This window comes from Benincasa hispida, chromosome 7 (genome assembly GCF_027475165.1).
Source record: "Benincasa hispida cultivar pf3 chromosome 7, pf3_genome.v1.1, whole genome shotgun sequence".
Taxonomy (NCBI): Eukaryota; Viridiplantae; Streptophyta; class Magnoliopsida; order Cucurbitales; family Cucurbitaceae; genus Benincasa; species Benincasa hispida.
In genome coordinates, this window is record NC_143484.1 from 14,884,663 (window position 1) to 14,902,903 (window position 18,241).

Here is an 18,241-nt window from a genome sequence, read left to right on the forward strand (position 1 = left end):
GAAGTCTATTACCATATCTGTTGACGACTTTGCTAAATTTCAAGTATTCCAAAAATCCTTGTAGGCATCTTCTTCATCAAATGCTATTGTCAACATTGCCGAGACAGGTAATATGAAATGTCTTCTTACATCTACCAAATGGGTCAGACTCTGGTGCCACCACTCATATGACAAGTAATTCTAACTTATTTTCTATGCCTTTGTCCCTTGCCTCATCTCTGTCTGTCACTTTGGTAGATGGATCAACCTCCTTTGTTCTTGGATCTGACACTGTTTCTCTCACTCCATCATTCTCTTTGTCCACTGAATTACATTTGCCTCAATTGTCTTTTAATTTAATTTCTATTAGCCAGCTTACTTGTGACCTTGATTGTTTTGTCTCGTTTTTTTTTCCTAGTCATTGCTTGTTTCAGAATCGTATGACGAAGAAGATTATTGGTAGAGGACATGAGTTGGGGACCTTTACATTTTTGACCACCAGATACTGAAAACTATGCATTGCTCTGGAGTTAGATCCTCGTTTGAAGTTCATTGTTGTTTGGGTCATCCATCGTTGTTCGTGTTGAAGAAACTTTATCCAGAATTTCATTCCTTGTCGCCTTTGAATTGTTATTCGTGTCAATTTTCTAAATTTCATCGTCTTAGTTCTAGTCCTAGAGTTCATAAACGAGTTAGTGCACCTTTTGAGTTAGTTCATTCTGATATTTGGGGTCCTTGTCTAGTCGTGTCCCAAACAGGTTTTTGTTACTTTGTTACTTTTGTTGTTGATTATTCTCGTGTGATTTGGTTATATTTAATGAAAAATCATTTTGAGTCATTGTCTCATTTTTGTGCTTTTCATGCTGAGATTCGAAATCAATTTAATGTCTATCAAAGTCTTGCAAACTGATAATGCTGGTGAATATTTCTCTCATGTACTTGGATCCTACTTATGTGGTCATGACATCATTCATCAATCCTCTTGCGCAAACACTCCATCTCAAAATGGATTTGTTGAAAGAAAAAATAGACACCTCTTTAAAATAGTCCGTGCCTTATCCTTTCAAAGTACGTTCAAAGAAATTTTGGGTTGATGCGGTGTCCACTACTTGATTAAGAGAATGCCTTCCTCTGTCCTCAATGGAGAGATCCCTTATCATACTCTTTTTCCTACGAAATCTTTGTTTCCTATTGTCCCTAAGATTGATTGTGTTTGTTTTGTTCGGAATATTCGTCCAAATCATACCAAATTAGATCTAAAATCTTTGAAATGCATTTTCTTAGGCTATTCGCGTGTTCAAAAGGGTTATCATTGTTATTGTCCTACTCTAAACAAGTCTCTCGTATCTCCTGATGTTGCATTTTTCGAAGATATACCTTTTACTCCATCGTCGAGTCCTGTCAGAGGGAGGATGATGATCTTTTTATCTACGAAATTACCTCTTCTACATCATCCTCTCCTCCTCTTTCCTCTATGTCTCTTCCTTCTGACCCTCCGGTTACTCGAGTTTACTCCAGGCGTCCTCCACAGGCACCTTCAGACCTATGTCCTCAACCACTGGCTTCTTCGACATCTGATCCAGGACCAAGTGATGATCTTCTCATTGCCTTTCGAAAAGGTAAATGCACTTGTACTTACCCTATTTCTTCTTTTGTTTCGTATACCCAGTTGTCTTCTCCCAGTTATTCCTTTATCTTTGACCTCTTCTTTGAGATCATGAAAAAATCCCTATCTCTTGATTCCACCTCTATCCCTAACTCTGTTCATGAAGGTTTATCTCATCCTGGGTGGCGTAGTGCAATTATTGAGAAGATGACTGCTTTGGATAATAATGATACTTGGGATCTGGTTTTGCGTCCGATTGGAAAGATGGCTATTGGGTGTAAATGGTATTTGCTATAAAGGTCAATCTTGATGGAACAATGGCTTGATTGAAAGCTCGTCTTGTTGCCAAAGGTTATGCCTAAATCTATGAGACTGATTATTCTGATACATTCTTCTGTGCCAAATTGACTTCCATTCGACTATTTATATCCATGGCTGCTACTCACAATTGGCTTTTACATCAACTTGACATTAAGAATGCTTTTCTTCATGGTGATTTTCAAAAGGAGAAGTCTATATGGAGCAACCACCTAGGTTTGTTGCTTAGAGGGAAAATGATAAGGTGTGTCACCTTAAAATTTTTTTGTATGTACTGAAACAAAGTCCTCGTGCATGGTTTAGTAAATTTAATCAAGTACTCGAATAATTTGGTATGAAGAAAAGTACGTCCGATCATTCTGTATTCTATCGCCAATCTGACAATGGTATTACTTTGTTTGTTGTATATGTTAATGATATCGTTATCACTAGAAATGATGTCTCAGGTATATCTTCTCTCAAGACTTTTCTCTAGGGTCAATTTCATACCAAAGATTTAGGGCAATTGAAGTATTTCTTGGGTTTTGAAGTAATGAGAAGCAAGAAAGGTATTTACCTGTCCTAACGAAAATATGTACTTGATTTGTTGTCTGAGACAGGTAAACAAGGAGTCAAACCATGTAGTACTCTGATGATACCAAATTTGCAACTTGCTAAAGAAGGAGAGTTGTTTAAAGATCCTGAGAGATATAGAAGATTAGTTGGAAAGTTGAACTATTTAACACGACCTGACATTGCTTATTCTATGAGCATTGTGAGTCGGTTTATGTCTTCCCGACTGTGGATCATTGGGCTGCAGCTGAACAAATCCTATGTTATTGAAAAGCTGTACCTGGATGTGGGATCTTATATAAAGATCAGTCATACAAGGGTTGAATGTTTTTTAGATTTTGATTGGGCTGGATCTCGAGAAGATAGGAGACCGACCTCTGGATATTATTTTTGTAGGAGGAAACTTGGTGTCGTGGAAAAGTAAGAAACAAAATGTAGTTTCACGTTTGAGTACTGACTAAAAAATAGACCTATGGCACAATTTGTGTGTGAAATAGTGTGGATACATCAACTTTTATCTGAGATGGGCTTTAGTGTTACTGTGCTAGCTAAACTATGATGTGATAATCAAACTGCTCTCCATATTGCATCCAACCCATTATTTCATGAACGAACTAAACATATTGAAGTGGATTGTCATTTTATTCGCGAGAAAATACAAGGAGGGTTGATATCTATAGGATATGTGAAGACTGGAGAACAATTGGTAGATATCCTTACTAAAGTAGTAAATGAAGCAAGAATAAGCTATCTGTGCAACAAGCTGGACATGATTGACATATTTGTTCCAGCTTGAGGGGGAGTGTTATAATATGTATTAATATTGTAATTATGATTAGTTGTCCTTTATTGTAATTTTATATCTCCTAGATTAGGGTTTCTTAGTTGCCTATAAATATGTATCTTTAGCTTGATTACATAATAAGATTATTATTCTCCCCAAAAGTATTGAGAACAAGTAGGACTGTTGGATTGGATTCGATTGTCTAAGACTTTAGCAATGGATAACTTATTTGTTCCAGCTTGAGGGGGAGTGTTATAATATATATTAATATTATAATTATGATTAGTTGTCCTTTATTGTAATTTTATATCTCCTAGATTAGGGTTTCTTTGTTGCCTATAATCATGTATCTTCAGCTTGATTACATAATAAGATTATTATTCTCCCCAAAAGTATTGAGAACAAGTAGGACTGTTGGATTGGATTCGATTGTCTAAGACTTTAACAATAGATAACTTATTTTAAAATTATTGTTGAAGATACATAGAATCAGATCCAAAAACAATAAACAATGGATTGAAAACAGATAGTTGCAGCCAAGAAAAGATAACACAAGAAACGAAAGCCCTCCTTCAAGGTCAACTATGTTCTGACAGAAATGTAAGAAAAAAAGGCAAAAATCTGGCCGCCTTCGACTACAAGATCTTGCAAAGGTGGTTGGCTGACAGCAACGGTAAAGTGAATGAAAATGGTCAACTGACCAAGGATTGTAAGTGAAGATAACTAGACAATAACATACACGATTAAAACCCAAGGAGCCAAACATGAACCGAGGCACACGAAGTACATACATGAATGTTGGAGACACGATCGACTGATGGTGATGAGCGAGGTGGCTACGATTGTTATGTTTAGGTTTAGGGTTAATTTTTAGGGTTTCTTATAAAATTAGGACTTTCAACTCTGATACCATGATGAAAGTAATAATTTTTGTCTTATTTTCTATGAGAAGGAAAAAATTTCTTAAATAAAAGAAACTTCTATTACAAATAAGGAAAATACAAAATGAGTAAATGTAATATTGAAGAATATATTTGACACAAAAGGAAATAATAAAAAATTTAATCCTAGCATATATTTATGAACGGGTAATGGAGACTGAAAGGTCTAGGTAAAGGAGACTCGACAATAGGTCTAGTTAACCTTATCAAAGTCGTCTATTTCATTTATGGTTGGAGAAGAATGCGGGGCTGTTTGTCTCAGAAAAAAAAAAAAAAAGGAGGATATTCAAAGATACAGCTTCTTCCGTTGGTTCTTTTCGAGTGGGCTTTAATCAGTCTTGGTGGTGATTTTTTTTTTTGGGAAAAGGAAATCAGACCATTTTTAAAAAAAAAAAAAAAAAATAGGAAACAAGACTTTTTCATTGAATCAATGAAATGAGTCTAATACTTAAAATACAAGAAAGGAAGGAAAAAGAAACGTAACAAACAATCGAAAATACAAGAGTATTACAAGATCAATACAAGCCTTGGGTGGTGCTTAAATCACTATAAATTCTTTTGTAACTATCGTGTTCTAATAATTATTAACTATTGAAAGGCTCCTCATCCTCTTTTGTAATATCCCTTCAGCCTTGCTTGCGTTGGGCGGGGTTATCTCTACCCCGGGCCTAGGGTGTCGTCATAGTGAACCTTCAAATATGGGTGTAGATCTCAAATGATCTTCTACTTCCGGGAGAATTTGCAACTGGTTGGTCCGACATTAGCCTTACTTTTTATACCATCAACCCTTCAAACTTGGATTCAGTGATAAATAATAAAACTATGGGCATTGTTGTTTCGATATTTATGTTTCTATGCTTCTTTAGATGATATGGCATACACTAACCCATATAGATTTGCCAGTGAACAATCCTTATCAGAGTCAGAATCAAGACATGGGAAAACCGATGGTGGACAAGTTTTGTACCGAGAGTATATGCCTTCTGCATGGCAGGTAATCTATGTAATTGACCCTGTCTGTATTTTCTTTTGTGAAAAAAGCCATAACTTATGTATTTAGAAGTATTTTGGAGAGGTAGCAGAGCTATCAAATCACCTGGTAATAGAAAATTGCTTCTGTGATTAGATCTTCAGTTCTTTGAAAACATTTAGGTGCCGATATAACTATTTGATTTTTGGTTTTTGACTTTTTAGAATTTTATAACCAGTTCTCCCACCTATGAATATTTTTTTTTTTGTTATCCACTTTATGAAATGTTTTAAAAATCCAAGTCAAATTTTGGAAACTAAAAGAATCTACTTTTGTTATTATCACTCTCCTCTTAATTCGATGCGGTCATTTAGTGATGTTTTGGATACATTGTCCTCACCACACCCAATGACCCAAAGCCCAATTTTTCTCCACTATCCTCATCATTACTACAATATTTTGGGATGGAACTTTATAAGTTCTGTATGATAACTATTTAATTTTTTTTTTCTATTTTCATTTTTAAAAAATTAAACTTATAAATACTCTATCAATTGGTTTTCTAATTTTGTTATGTACTTTTTAACAATGTTTTCAAAATTCAAACCAAATTGCGAACCTAAAAAAATGTGGTCTTTGAAAACTTATATTTGTTTATTTTTTAAAATTTGTTTAAGAATTTTAATCTTTAGTTAGGAAAGATGTTAGTAAAAACCAAAATCAAATGGTTAAGCGGGGCTGCAACTATTTATTTGGAGTAGAAAATTATCTAAAGCATCATAACTAGAATCTATTTGAAAAATTGAGTACTCCATTCTAACATTTGCGGAATGCCTCATGTAGAATTACAACCTAGGAAGCACCACTACTCTGATTTAGGCGGGGCATCTGTGTCAGACATGTTTCCGACACGTCAAAAACACGTCTGAATTGAACATTTATTATTTTCTAATTTCGGACACAGTTGGACTCGGTGGGACAAGGCCTGGAATCGTCGGAGATGGCCGATCAAACAGTAAGAAAACAAAAACAGAAAAATTAAAATAATGAAAAAAATACTGTGGCTCATTGCGAGGACAACAAAGATGGTGGATAATCCGGTACCAACAACCTTGATTTTCCATTGCCTAACGCTTGGATAGACCGTCAATCACAGTTGTGAACTGTGGAAGATGAAAAATGAAAAGGGTGAAATGAGGAAGAAGAAAGGAACACAAATGGGAAAGATAATATGGAGGAAAATGAAAAGATAATATTTAAATTCATGAACACTAGAATTCTGGCAAGTTAATAAATAAAGATAATATTTAAATCCATGAAAACTGAAAATCCTTGAAATATGTGAAGTTAATAAATTAAAATAATTTAACTATTATTTAAATCAATGAAAAATGAAAAGATTGAACGAACTCAGGGAGTGTAACTTCTATATGTTTATTATTTTTTGAAGTATTTTCTTTTGGCCACCATATCAGATAGTCAACAATCATAATAATTTTTTTAGACATATAAAAGTGCCACAACGTGCCCGTGTCTTACTTTTATAGAAATAGACGTGTCGCTGAGTCCTGTCGTGATAAAATTGACGTGTCGTTGTGTCCTGTCCGTGTTCGTGCTTCTTAAATTACAACGGTAAATGTATTTTCATTTTCAAGCACTATCAATTAGAATGTTTCTTAAATTATGTACAAATAATGGAAAATTAGTGAAATTTCAGTTAAAATCCCGTTATGTATACAAGTCTTATTCCATCTTTGTCTGGGTTTTTGCAGTCTTTTGTCACGCACAGAGTTTTTGTTCGAGGCTCAGGTCTGATTACATATTATGCTCAAAAGTGGAATATGATTCGGCCCATTTTCTGTATAATCAGTCATTAATTTGATATTTTTTGTTGCCTTGCAGACGAACATCCTACAGGGAGCAGTTGTGATCATCAACCAACATATTTTTCAGAATGGCTGCTACCGTCCCTAGGCTTCTTCGATAAATTTATTGTGCAAAATGTGAGAAACCAAGCCATTTTACTCCAATTACTTGTAAACAATAAAGTAATATGAAATCCTTAGAATCACGATACTTTAGTTTGGTTAGCGTGTTAGGGACACTTAGACACTTGGACATTTGTTGGACATATATGACACTTGTTAGTGCAACAAATATGTTAGACATGCATAAACACTGGTTCATACATATATGATAATAACAATAAATTTGATTGTAAAATACATCAAACTAATTTTTTAAGCATATAAATGAATCAGTCCATTTACTTTAAATTCTCTTCTAGTATAAAGATGATCTATAATTTTAAAATTGTATATTCTAATAAACTTTGATAAAGTGAGTATAGCTCACTAGTAGTTAGCATGTACTCTTTTTCTTAAAGTTATAGGTTCAAATCTCTATAGAGAAAAGAAAAAACTATTGTTTAATTTAAAACTTTAAATGGATAGATTACGGATTTTAATCACGTATGTATGTATTTGTAACCGTAAATAAAACTAACTTGAAGGGATTTTGGATTCTTACATATATACCTGCAGGCTGGCATCTTTTTAGTACCATGAACTGCATTTGTTTCATATGCTGCTGGCCATTTCATGGGTGTTGGGTGTTCTCATTATTCCAGGTCAGTTTTTTCGTTTCTTTAGTTGAATGATGTTGAATGTGTAAGTTTTGTATTATTGTTTATTTATATAATTTTGGTCTCCATTGACGGCTAAAAAGAGCCATCATTCTAGTTGACGGTTTTTTTTTGGTTGGCTATCAACTATGATGGTGTCAACTATCTAAAAGCATCAACTTTATTGTTATCGTTGATGTCTCAAGTTAATGTTTTCACTGTTAATTTTATTTGAATATTGTCAACGTTTATTCTTTTATTGACATTCCATACTTGTCAACAAAGATTAACATTGACGTTAGAGATGCATGTGAAAATCGGAAAATGAAATAAATCGCTCAAATCGACTGAAACATTTGGCGGTTCAGGTTGAAAATGGTTCGGTTTTTAAATAAAGGAAACGAAATATTTTTGGTCGCTTTTCATGCTTTTTTAGGTTAGACTGAAAATAGCCAAAACCAACCGATAATAATTATATTATAAATGACAGTAATGTACCAAATAAGTTTGGCAGTTTAAAGCTCCGTTTGAGATTTCTGTAGTTTTTAAAATAATTGTGGGCAGCTGTACTTTTAGAAAAAATTAGCTGTGAAAAGAAGTAAAAAAATGGTGTTTGGTAAATTTCAGCTTAAATCTAAAAAAGTAGATTAGAATATTTGGTAAATAAATACAAAAACATCTTATTTTAGATATAATAACTAAAATAAACTTCTAATCAACTCTTTTTTTTTCCTTTTTTATAATTTAAAATTTAAAATAATTGTTTAGTATGATACAATTTGTTTACTATAGATTAATTTTTAAATATTAAGGAAAATAACTTTATTAAAAAAAAGAATATTACTTTTCTTAAAAAATGGTGCATTTAACTCATGAAAAATAGAAAATAGATTTGATTGGATGAGAAATAGATAAATATATAAAATAAATCTTCTTTTTAAAGTATAAAATTGAAAACTAAATATTAATTAAAAATTCTACCTGATTTTAGGAGAATCTAAAAGCTATAAAATATTGCTTTTAAAGCGAACGTGGAATTAACATGTTCTTAAAAATGATTTAACAAGTTTAATTTAAATCTATTTTGCCAAATGCAAAAAATGGATAAGATTTTTTTCAATTTCACTTAGGGGTGTTTGATAACCAAGGAGAGTTGGGTTGAGTTGGTATTTTTTACCAACTCAATGTTTGACAACCAACTTTAAATGTTGGTGCCAACTCTTCCCAATTCTCTCTCCCTCCAATGTTTTTAATGGTTCCACCTATTGGTCTCCGTTGACGATTACCGCTACCACACTTCGGTGACATATTTTGATGACCACCTTCGGTTAACTCTGACGACAGACTCCAAGCTCCAAAAACCACCTTCGACGATACTCCAACAACCAATCCAACAATCACCTTGGTAAAAAAAAAAATTCTGACTTCCACATTCGCACGACCAACTTCGATGAAGAACTTCGGGCTTCACCAACCACCTCCGACGACAACTTTAGCAACTAACTCCAACTACTACCTTCGCACAAGCAACTTTAACGACATACTCTACCTACCACCTTCGTGTGCCCAACTTCAACGAGCACTGATAAAATAAAACGGTGGGTTTAATTATCTACCATTTTATCACTCTCACTCTCACCTGTTTTCCCTCGTGTTTTCATTACTCTTCTAACTCCCTCAATTACTTTGTCGTTTCTCTCTCTCTCATGCTCTCTTCACATTTACTCCCCTTCTCTCATCTTCTCTCTTCTTTTGCTGTCTAGTTCGTCTTTTTCATTTTCTCTATTCTTTCTTTTTCTGGCTCGAATGAGTTTTATTTTTCTATCTCAACTCCTCTTTTTTTATTTTCTTTCTATGATTGTTCTTTTAGATCTAATTATTCTTCTTCTATTTCATTTTTTTCTTATATCTAAAAAATATTACATACGACGTCCTATTGTTATTTCACTAAACAAAAATTCGACGATATATTTTAAATAACCTATCCCTTGATGTTTTCAAATATTATATAATTCTAATGAAATAGTGAAATTTAAAATTATGGCTCAAGTTTGTTTGTTTTTTTTTTTTTTGTTTTTTTTTTAAAAAAAGATAGTTTGTACACTGATGCAACATAATAGTAGAAAAAATAGACATCAATATTTCTAAAATCATTTCACCGGTTTTAGAAAAAAGGTAAATCCATATTCTACAAAATGGTCAAAAAAGACTATCTAGTAGTTGGTTTTATGATTTAAATTATAAGATTCTGGTTTTTTTAAGATTAACATTAAGTGTCATCTTTTCTATCTAAAACAATGTCAATAGTTTCATTTGATGACACTAATGGTTTAAGTTCTTTTTAATTTTTATGGTAATTAATGATTAGGTTGAGTTTTTTAATAGAATAATCGCTTATATTTGAGTGTTTAAAAAATTAAATTCAAAATTTGTGTCCAGTATATGAATACTTTGTAGAGAATTTGTTATGTTTTGAGAATAGAAAAGAATTGTGAAACCATAAAACAAAGAAACAAACACGAGAAAAACACAGACAATAATTACCAACTCAACTTTGCACACCAAACACAGTCAATATAACTCTCTAGATAATAATTACCAACTCAACTCAATTCTCTGTTTTTATCGTGCATCATTAGTGTTATTTCCAATTTAATCACGTCCATTTCCAGCACACGACTCAGCTTGGTTTAAGACCAATCAACGAATTGCTAGACCGAACGAGTAGTAATTGGTTTTTGCATGTTGCCAATTATTGTCAACACTGTTTTACTCCTTTTTTGGTAAATAGAGAGTGGAGGGTTTGAACCCGATCTCTTAACCGCTAATATGCATGTACTCGAACATTGTTTTGATTACCATTTTCAAATGAAAAAGTTTCTCTATTCTAGATTTTAGTGGATATTGGTGGATATAAAAATTGAGTAATTTATAAAAATTACTTAATTAATAAATCTTTTTAAATAAGTTTAGTAATGATATCTTTTTAACATTTTGATTTTTTACAAAATAATAAAAATGTCGATTCACTTAGTATTTGAACAAAAAAATATTGATTTTTCTACAATAATTTAATACGTGATATTGGTTAACATTCTTATCACGCACTGCGGGTTAGTTTTGAAAAGTAAAATTTTGATGGTATTTTTCTGACAATTTTTCGATAAAATCGTAACTTCAATGTTATGGGTCTTAAAAAGAAGGCTATTTATGTTGTTAACCCTCTTTATATAAGCTTCTCCATTTCACTTTAAGACATTCTAAGGTGGTGTTTGATAATTTTTGGAGAGTTGAGTTGGGTGGACAAAAAAAGGTCCACTCAGTGTGTTGGCCCACTGATAAAACAAAAATGGTAGGTTATTAAACTTACCATTTTACTTTCTTTCAATACCTCTTAAATTGGTGTGTTTTCTCTAACTCTCTTCTCAACTTCCTCATTACTCTCTTATGTCGGTTTCTCTTTTTTACTCACCTCTTTTCACATTTCTCCATCTGGTTCGTGCTCTTTATTTCCTCTATTTCTTTTTCTCATATTTTCTCTTCTCGCTTGATCATGAGCCTTTTCTTATTAAATCACTTTTGTTCTTCTCTATATATTTTTGTAGGGTTGTTTTCATGGTTTTTTTCCTCTAAGATCTACTACTTGTGTGGTTATTTGTTATAGATTCAACTATTTTCTTCTTCCTCTTTTGTTTTTTGTTTAGATCTACATTTTTTGAATTTTCTTCTTCCTCTTTTGTTTTTTGTTTAGATCTACATTTTTTGAGAGTTTCTATTATGAGTTTTGGATATATCTTCTCCCCATACCATATTTTATTGTTCCTTGCATCTTCGTATTTGCCCACGATTTTGGATATGTAGAGTTTTTTTTAATAGAGTTTTGGATTTTGATTTCTTGAGTATGGTAGGTCTACCGGTCTTTTCATTGAATTTTTGGGTTTCGAGAATATGTTAGATCTATAAGATTTTTTTCATCAAAATTTTTAGGTTTTAATGAAGAAAAAATATGTTATATAATTGAGTGTTAAAAAATTGAATTCAAAATTTTGTGTTTAGTATATGAATACTTTGTAGAGAATTTGTTATGTTTTAAGAATGGAAAACAATTGATTTTTTTGTCTTAAAAAGTTAGAAAATTTTATGTATAGTTGGAATTAAAATCAACACTAACAAAAAAAAAAAATTAATTTCATTTAAAAAACTGCACCAGATACCAACTTAATACTGTATCCTAAACAAAGACTTTCTGACTCAATCCAATTAAACTCAACATCCCAAATAAAGACAATAGTTACCAATGCAACTCAATTCTACACCTTAAACACATACAATTTAACTCTTTAGATAATTTAATTTCCTAGTCAATAATTATTGACTTAGCTCAACTTTGCACGTCAAAACTCCCTCAATTCCCATTGTTAAGTAGTTTTCTTGGGTGTTGGAGAGATTTTTCTACTCGACCTTGTTGTCTTTTTCTTTCCTATCAACTAAAAAGAAAATGTCTTGAACTCAAGCGATCGAAAAACCACCGTTATCATCCAGTTGGAACTAGAGTTATCTAAATAAATAAAACGTGTATTTTTATTGGATTTTTACCTATACAAAAAAAATATATAAGAAATATACATTTGACATTTGAATTTTGTTTGTATAAGTAATCTACTTGTATATCCACTCATTGGCACGACCACCAGACTCGTCCATGTCGATAAAAATACTGACTGCCTGCAAAGTTTCAATAGAAACCAATGATAATATCCCATAAGAAATACAAATCTAACACAACTAACAAGGGTATTCAATCTCAAGGTCATAGGTTCTTCAAGACAAGTGAATTCGTCATTGCTAAAGATCATCAAGTTGCTAAGTTTTGGCTTAGCTCAATGCTACTATTTGATCAACCTTTTGAATAATAATAGCTATTTTATCCACAGAACTATACTTAGATGAGTTGTTTTTCTGTTGGTCTTTTGCTTCTTGTTTTTGACATATTATTTTGGAAGCTTTTAGTCCGTCGCTGGCATATTCTAATAGCATTTTGAAATCCCTGCATCTCTTTTTATTGTACTAAGAAGACGGTTGGCAATTTTGCGAGTGTTCTTTCAGACTTTATAGGGAGAGCACAATAGTTGTCTTTTTAGAGACTTTTTTTTTTCCCCATCTTTTTCATAGATTCTTGGATTTGGTCCTTTCTACAGCTTTGTACTAATTGGTGCAAAACTAACACCCTTTTACTCACTACTTTCTTACTTAGTTTTCAATTGAAAATCTCTTACCTATTAAGTGCTTTGGGGTTTCTCCTTTTTTCTTTCATTCAATGAAGCGTTTCATGTCTAAAAAGATATGCATAGATTAGTTGATAATCAGGTTTATAATGAACTAAGGCTGTTCTAGACTCTAGTGCCCATTTTTGCCAAAAGTTTTCCCCTTCAACCCTGTCCTCGCTCTTCAGCCTTTGTTCATAATTCTAGTGGAGAATGCTTAAAAATGGAAGACATACACAAAAAAGAGCCTAGTTCCCAGTAATCTTACCTTTCCTATCCGAGGCCGGTCTTTAGTTTTGTCTAAGCTGTTTCGAATGTGAGCAACGGCTCCCCAGCATTTTAATGTATTAGCCACACCATCAAGCCGCAATAGATACTCTTCCTCGGACAATGGAAATGATTTCTACGAAATTGACAAATATCCAACAAGATTTAAATGTGGAAATAATCTCTCTGTGAAGTGCTCATTTGCCTTCATGCACATTCAAAATATATTGAGCAGGAAGGATAAAGAAATATACACATACATAGAAAAATATTTGATTTATAATTGTTTTTGAAAAATAGCCTCTCCCTTCTATTCTGTAGATTATTTACTTGCAATTCATGTTTGGTTTCAATAGAGGTGCAAGGAAAAACTAAGAACCTGAAAAAAACTGCTTGAACTGACCGAAACTGCTTGTTGGTTCGAGTTGAAGCCGGTCATGGCTTCAGGTTGAAAATATAAAAACTGAAAGTTATCAGTTAGTTTCCGGCTAGGCAGAAAAACCAATTGAAAACCGAACCAACCGATAAAATATATATAATATAACTTCAAAAGATTGTTTGGTCAAATTGATAAGTAAGCGCACCTTGATACACGAGGTAGCAAGTTCGAATCCAGGGAACATAGGATTTTGCTTTTGAAAACCGGAACCGAACCACTGACACCCCTAGGTTTCATTATCTCAATCATTAATTCACACATCCTTAACTTTTAGTGATTTTACTAGAGCTTCTGCTTGGTTTTTAGTTCTTGGAGCACCTCCCTTTTAATTTTGTATAGCAGCTAGTAATATTAAAATCCCTTCCCTTTTCTCCCAAAATTCTGATTTGCTAAAATTATCTAAAGGAACTTCAGGTAGATAGGCCAAATTCAGGAAAATTTTCGGGTACTATGAGAGCATACTACCCCCCTTCCATGAATTGCCAACCACGTCACATCCTTTTAAAAATGATGTGGGAGACACCAACACTAAAAGGATATTTATAAAGAAAACTATTGTGTAAGAGTATGATATTTCCGTAGTACTAAAGATTTGCCAGTCTGATTTCTTTATTCTTCAGAGTGGTTCAATTGTCAGGTTATTAGAAAAATGCCATTTTTTAATCTTTCATCAGCCTCTCAGATGTTATAATTCATAAACAGGTTCTCCTAATTTTGAAAAGGATCACGGTTGATTAAAGATTTTGGTGAAAAAGTAGAGTGGGCCTTGCATACCTGCTCTCTGTATTTCCACATGACATTTAAAGCAAGAAGATTCCGTCCCATGAACTCCTGAATTATCACAGAAACAAGATGAGAAATCCATAATTTAGTTTAAATTAGGAACAGACCACACTGATTATATGACATACCCAGAAACTAGACAAACTGAGAAAATAGTTTTAGCTTCTTGAATTTTGATGATAATGCACAACAAATGTCTAATATGTACAACATAGCATCCCTTAATTTTTAATAGTTCAGGGGAAAAAAGGTGGAAAAGAAGTTCAAAATTGAATCAAGTTTTTTTTTTTTCAGGTAATAATGATAAGGTCAAAACTTAAATTACAAGTTTAATCTACAAACTTTCATGATTGTCTATTAGCCAAGTCTCTAAGCTTTAAACGTTATCTCGATTTTTGAAATTTCAATTTTGTATTTTATAAGTTCTCGAACTTTAAAATTTTCATATAGATATTTGAACTTTCAATTTAGTCTAACATACTCATTTTTTTACATTATTGAATCTATTATTAGACATAAAATTAATTCTTTCTTAATAACACATTAACCTAACAACTTAGTAACCAGGTCCTGGAAATATGACAAAATTAAAAGTTTAAGGTCTTAATAGATACAAAATCAATGAACTTGTGAGAAACTTTTAAAGTTCAATGATCAAGACTTGTTACACATTTTTTTTTTTGAATTCAGAGACTTATTTAACACAAACATAAAAGACTACACTTGTAATTTAATTTAAGGAATCAAAGTTTAGAAATAAAAGTTGAATACCTTCTTTATTAGTTGAACATCATAAGACTTGCCATACTTGTTTCGGATAAGAGTAGCCAGGTCAATCCCACTAAATCTGGAATCATCTGTCCCAACCGATCTCTCCAAGTTCTCTCTAAGCATTTCAAAGTTCATCTGGAAATAGAAATTTAAAAACAATGAACTTAATAAATTTTTTATTAAATGAGCTGTGTTTCATATTTTTATGTGTTTGACAATAAATTCATAAATTAAATTTCAATTGAAACAATTGTTTAGAATGTATACGATAATATATTTATAAACCTTCGAACTAATTATAATTACCCATTAAATAATAAGTTGATATCAATTATTATTATTTAATTTATAAATTTGGTTTATATAAAAATCGTTGTAGAATTATTATTTTTTACTATAATATATATTTTAATTTAACCAAAAAAAATAATTGAGTTTATAATCTGAAATACAATAATTTTTTTAATGTTTTATCTGTTTTAATATATTTGTGTATGTAATAACTTCACATTCACATTCAAAATCTGAATACACTAAAGCTATTTTAAAATTTGCTGTTTGGATCGTGGACCATGGCTATAAATTGTAGTTTTTTTTATTTTTTTATTTTTTTATTTATTTTTTTAAAAATTTTACAAATGACCCTTCATGGTGATTAAAGACCCGTTCTCACAAATGGTTATAAAATGCGGTTGATTTGTTTGGGAGAGGCGGATGCCTTTATGATTAAAGATCCGTCCCTACAAATGGTTATAAAATACGGTTGTGCTAAGCATGAAGTTAGAAACCTCTAGAAATTGCATATTCGCCAAACTCAGAAATCAAAGGGCACTTATTTATTAAAATTTAGAATCAAAATCTCGAGGCCTATTCCTTTTTAGTTAACAAAGAAGTCGAGATTTGAACTTCATACTTTAAATCGAGAATATATACTTAAACACAATCAGATTCAGGTCAGCAAATCGAAAAGTGTATAATTGGGAATTTTTTCTTTTAATTCAACGTAAATTGGAATTGGCAATGAAGATTTGAACCTCGTTGTTTAAACACCTATATTTGTGGGATGTTTTAGAGTTGAAACCAATAGAAAATATGTCAAGTGAAAGCAGTAGAGTACTAACCCCTCCATTTTCGGGTTTGGGAGTCTCACTGTCGTTAATCCCGCGATCGGACTCATCTGGATCCATGGCACCGTCGACGGAACCGGCAAGAACAGGTCTTACATGCCGTCCACTTTGCCGGCGACAGTAAGCAACATGATTCCCATGGTGAGTGATTGTTGCATCTCTGGAAGGAAGAAATGGACAACAATACTCCGAATATGAATACGAAACCCTAGAAATCTTTGTTCTGCCTAGATGCTCTTGAATTCCAATCCCCGGCGACCAATTACTCTGGTGGCCGAACGTTACGCTCGTCATAATCTGCAAAAACAATCAATCGGTTCCATCGATTGTACCAGTAAGGGCAACTGAAATTGGAAAGAAGGGAACTAAAAACTCGATGTTGATTTCGATGGAGAAATTGTAGATAAACGTTACCTTCGAGGATAATCGGAGGATCGAGAATGGAATCGGGAGCGGAGAATCAAGAATTTGAGAAAAGATGTGGTTTCAAATTGGTTTTTTGGTTTCATTTTGAGATTAATTTCAACCACTTGTTTGCTTTGCAATTGTAGACCCACACGACTTCTTTTCTTTTCTTTTTTTCTTCCTTTTTCTTTTGTTCTTTAAAAAAATCAATTTTTACCAAAATGGGTGGTATCCATTTAAATACTAAATAATTATATCAATTTAAAAATTCTGAAATTTTGTAATAGTAGACTTCGTTCAATTGTTACAAGTAAATCAATTTATGTCATATTTTTGTTAAAATTTGAAGAGAAAAGAATGCACACGAGCTTCATGTGACATGATAAGGTTGTAAGATTCGTACACCAATGAGGAGGTTATCTTTTAGTTCACAAGATTGAGGTAGGTGTCCAAGGGACATACTCGATTTGATATGTTAGTAGAGTCTATCGAGGTCGAGCACTTTCTCTTAGCCATATTTTCGATCTAAAATGATCTCATGGTCTAGAGCATGTGCAATGTCGTATTAGTTATTTTATTAAACTCGATCTTAACCATGGCCTGGGTTGAGGCCCAAGCCAATCCTCCTTTTCTAGACTCATTATGGTTCTAAGTTGCTATTTTTAGTTTGAATCTTACTGCCTTCTTGACTTCGTTTATATTTTTCCTTGGTGTTGTTATACTATTTCATCCAAAATCACCCATAACAAACCATTTGTGGAGATTATATCTAAAAATCGTCCATGTATTCAACTTTTATAGCCGTGTTTAGGAGCGGATCGTGTGGGACCAGGGGGCATGTGGTTGTTGGGCATGGATAAAGGAGTTGTTCCCCCCTAGTTCAGAGTTAACGTAAGGTTTTTTGTTTTTTGTTTTTTTCTTATTCTTTGGATTCAACGTTGCGCAACGTAAGTGTTCTCTTTTTCCCCCTTAGAATTCTTGTCATTTAGTTTTATTATATATTATTACAATGCTCAATTTTTAACTTAGTGGTATTGACATGCGCTCCAACCTCTAGGTCGGAGGCTCATTCCCCCACCCCACAATTGTTGTACTATAATTTTTTTTTTTTCAATTTGCAACCTCTTTTTACATTATTCAATATATTTTTCTTCAATTTGCAACTTAAAAGCATTTCTTTCATGCAAATGTTTCTATATACTATTTAATTTTTAATCTTTTTAAATAATATTACTGAGTATAGATGTTACATTACATCAATGTAATTTAGATGTATATCAAATATTAAATTACAAGTTTAGTCTCAAATTTTTAAAATTGGGCAAAATAAATATATAAATTTTAATTTTATGTCTAATAAGTCACAAATGTCTAACATATTGATGAGCTTACAATTTTGTATCCAATAGGTT

At 32.3% G+C, this 18,241-nt stretch overlaps 2 protein-coding genes across 7 annotated transcripts in view; one reads left to right on the forward strand and one right to left on the reverse strand.

Annotated features, from left to right (window-relative positions):
* XRCC2 (homolog of X-ray repair cross complementing 2 (XRCC2)) overlaps window positions 1-8,032 on the forward strand; it is a 38,096-nt gene extending 30,064 nt beyond the window's left edge. For all 4 annotated transcript variants that reach the window (XM_039035912.2, XM_039035913.2, XM_039035914.2 and 1 more), the window contains 4 exons: window positions 5,084-5,174; window positions 6,923-6,959; window positions 7,053-7,153; window positions 7,694-8,032. In XM_039035912.2, the coding sequence (XP_038891840.2) occupies window positions 5,084-5,174; window positions 6,923-6,959; window positions 7,053-7,153; window positions 7,694-7,717 (253 nt within the window). In that variant the 3' untranslated portion in view covers window positions 7,718-8,032. The remainder of the gene's footprint in view (window positions 1-5,083; window positions 5,175-6,922; window positions 6,960-7,052; window positions 7,154-7,693) is intronic.
* A 4,295-nt stretch (window positions 8,033-12,327) lies between these two features.
* On the reverse strand, window positions 12,328-17,044 carry LOC120082114 (uncharacterized). Of its 3 annotated transcripts, XM_039037346.2 has the most exons (8): window positions 16,839-17,037; window positions 16,419-16,721; window positions 15,298-15,432; window positions 14,518-14,574; window positions 13,889-13,969; window positions 13,684-13,767; window positions 13,306-13,440; window positions 12,328-12,498 (listed from the first exon to the last, which is right to left on the reverse strand). In XM_039037346.2, the coding sequence occupies exons 2-8, from the start codon at window positions 16,716-16,718 to the stop codon at window positions 12,433-12,435; spliced, it is 858 nt and encodes a 285-aa protein (XP_038893274.2). In that variant the 5' UTR covers window positions 16,719-16,721; window positions 16,839-17,037; the 3' UTR covers window positions 12,328-12,432. The 3 variants fall into 3 exon arrangements, with proteins under 3 accessions (XP_038893274.2, XP_038893275.2, XP_038893276.2); XM_039037347.2 differs by lacking the exon at window positions 13,889-13,969; XM_039037348.2 differs by lacking the exons at window positions 13,684-13,767; window positions 13,889-13,969 and having other exon boundaries at window positions 16,839-17,044.
* Between the last annotated feature and the right edge of the window lie 1,197 nt (window positions 17,045-18,241).